General features: G+C 30.6%; 1 protein-coding gene across 1 annotated transcript; it reads left to right on the top strand.

Annotated features, from left to right (window-relative positions):
* The first annotated feature begins 280 nt into the window (after nucleotides 1–280).
* LOC129959720 (piggyBac transposable element-derived protein 4-like) lies at nucleotides 281–1,318 on the top strand. Its single transcript, XM_056072610.1, has one exon. The coding sequence runs from the start codon at nucleotides 281–283 to the stop codon at nucleotides 1,316–1,318; it is 1,038 nt and encodes a 345-aa protein (XP_055928585.1).
* The last annotated feature ends 1,235 nt before the right edge of the window (nucleotides 1,319–2,553 follow it).

The following is a 2,553-nucleotide window of genomic DNA, read 5'->3' as shown; positions in this document are numbered from 1 at the left end:
CCTTGTTGCTTTCGTTAGTTTCATGGAAGATAAGAATGAATTTCAACGCGATCTAATTTTTATTAAAATAATTGTATTCTGTAAATATTTGTGTTTAATGAAACAATAATTCAAACCTAAAAGAAAAATGATTCAATTGAGGAAATGGAAAAAAGAAGAAATCGTAAAAACATCCAAAACCAAGAACAAAAATATTATAAAGAAACTGCCAAGACCAACTGCATATGCAAAAGGAACTGCTTCCGAAATTGACGCTTTTCTGAAATTGATTGATCCGAGTATGATTGATGAAGTAATTTATTGCACAAATAAATATATACAAGGAGTAGAAGCTAAATATTATCAGAAACCTGACTGTAAACAAACGTGTCGAAGTGAATTTATGGCTTTGATGGGATTGCTTTATTTTATAGGCACAATGAAAAGCCAACATACAAATGTTGAGCAGCTCTGGGCTTCTGATGGAACTGGAATTCAAATACTGAGAGCAGCTATGAGTTATAAGCGGTTTTTGTTTTTACTTCGCTGTATTCGGTTCGATGATATAGATACTGGAGCTGAAAGGAGAAAATCAGACAAATTAGCTGCCATCCGATCCATTTGGGATTCATTTGTTCAAAATTGCTTGAAATCTTATAATACAAGCGAATTTGTAACAATTGATGAGATGCTACATCCTTTCAGAGGACGTTGCTCTTGGATTCAATACATTCCGAACAAGCCTGCTAAGTATGGCATCAAAATATTCGCATTATGTGATTCTAAAACATATTATTGTAGCAATATGGAAATTTATATCGGAAAACAGCCGCCTGGACCTTTCGCAGTTGAGAATAAACCATTAGACATTGTCAAGCGTCTAGTAATGCCCATTGAAAACTCTAATAAAAATCTTACCACTGACAACTGGTACACTAGTTTTCCACTAGTTGTTTACTTATTAGAGAAGAAAATTACTTTCATCGGAACTGTAAAGAAAAATAAAAAAGAAATTCACGCAGAATTTTTGCCCAGAAAACATAGAATTGTGGGTACTTCTATCTTTGGTTTTCAGAAAAATAAAACACTCGTTCCATATGTACCGAAGAAAAACAAAGCAGTAGTATTAGTATCTAGCCTTCACGATAAAGCTGAAATTGATGGAGACAGTGGAAAACCTGAAGTAATTCTTGATTACAATATGACAAAAGGAGGTGTTGACACCTGCGATAAAATGTGTTCGGCTTATTCTGTGTCTCAAATAACAAGACGGTGGCCTCTTGTATTATTTTATATAATGATGAACATTGCTGGTATAAATTCTACTGAACAATGTTGATGATGAGCCCAGAATTATTTTCTTGAGAGCACTCTCAAAATCCCTGATGAAAGAACATCTCATATCTAGAGTTCAAATATCCTCTTTACCTCGTGATGTGTCGGCTTTCCTTAATATTTATCGTTCAAATGAAAATTTGGAGGAAGAAACTTCAAATTCAAATTATTCCTCCACAAAAGAGAGGCTCGTGCTACATGTGTGGACGAAGGAAAAATTCCTCCTCTACAATGAGGTGTAACAAATGCGTAAGGTTCATATGTAAACAGCATTCAAAAAAGCAAATCCTATGCCAGCCATGTGAAGTAAATAATGCAGGTGAAATGTCCGACTGATTCTGTAAGTCCAAAAGTACTTTATAATTCTTTAATTATTCATTATTCATTAATATTTTTTGTAATTGTAGCAGTATTTACTTTTTCATACGTTTAAACTTCTGTTTTAATATACTATAACAAAATAAATGTAAATGTATGGTACAATATTTTCTTAAATTGTTATCAGAGATAAATTATATGTTACTTATTTGCAAAATTGTTTGTAAAATTAAAATAAAGCAGCTAAAATTAAATTTTTTTCACCTGTTGTACAATTTACAACGCGCGCCAGGTCGTGAAAGGAAAATTCGCGCTCCCGGCGAAAGGTTAATCATTCAAAACATTTTATTTATACACGTTACAAGAATAATTTTAATATTTATTCTTCAATAACTGGAGTCAGTTATCTCCAACTCCATTTCAAATCAATTTCTTATGACATTCAAATTAATAAAATTTTAAAAAACTTGTATCTTATTATTAAAGTATTTGTGAGTTAAATATATTAGTTAAGTTCTAACATGATATTTTAAAATATTGCTCTATTTCCACAAGCAGATATAATTTGAATTTTGTCTAGAGCAAATAATATGTTTTCATTCCGTGAACAATTAAATAAAGTTGTAAAAAAATAAAATAACGTATCAAATCACTGCTAAGTACTTTGAAATGAAAAATAAAATTATTACTTTTTAGAAATTTTTTAAAAAGCTCTTTTCAATTAGAAATTTTTCTTATATTTGGAAATTTATTAGTTTCATTTGGAGTAATAGTATGCACTAACTATCAAAATAAAATAGATTTTGCACAGTTTCTATTGTTCGCTCTGTTCACATCAATTATTTTATTGAAAAAATGTACTGACTTTAAGCACAAATCTTCTAAATTCTTATAAACTGTTTTTGCCTCCTCTGTGAACTT

This window comes from Argiope bruennichi, chromosome X2 (assembly GCF_947563725.1).
Source record: "Argiope bruennichi chromosome X2, qqArgBrue1.1, whole genome shotgun sequence".
In the NCBI taxonomy this organism is placed as follows: domain Eukaryota; kingdom Metazoa; phylum Arthropoda; class Arachnida; order Araneae; family Araneidae; genus Argiope; species Argiope bruennichi.
The sequence above is the reverse complement of the archived record's forward strand: the minus strand, read 5'-3'. Positions and strand labels throughout refer to the sequence as shown.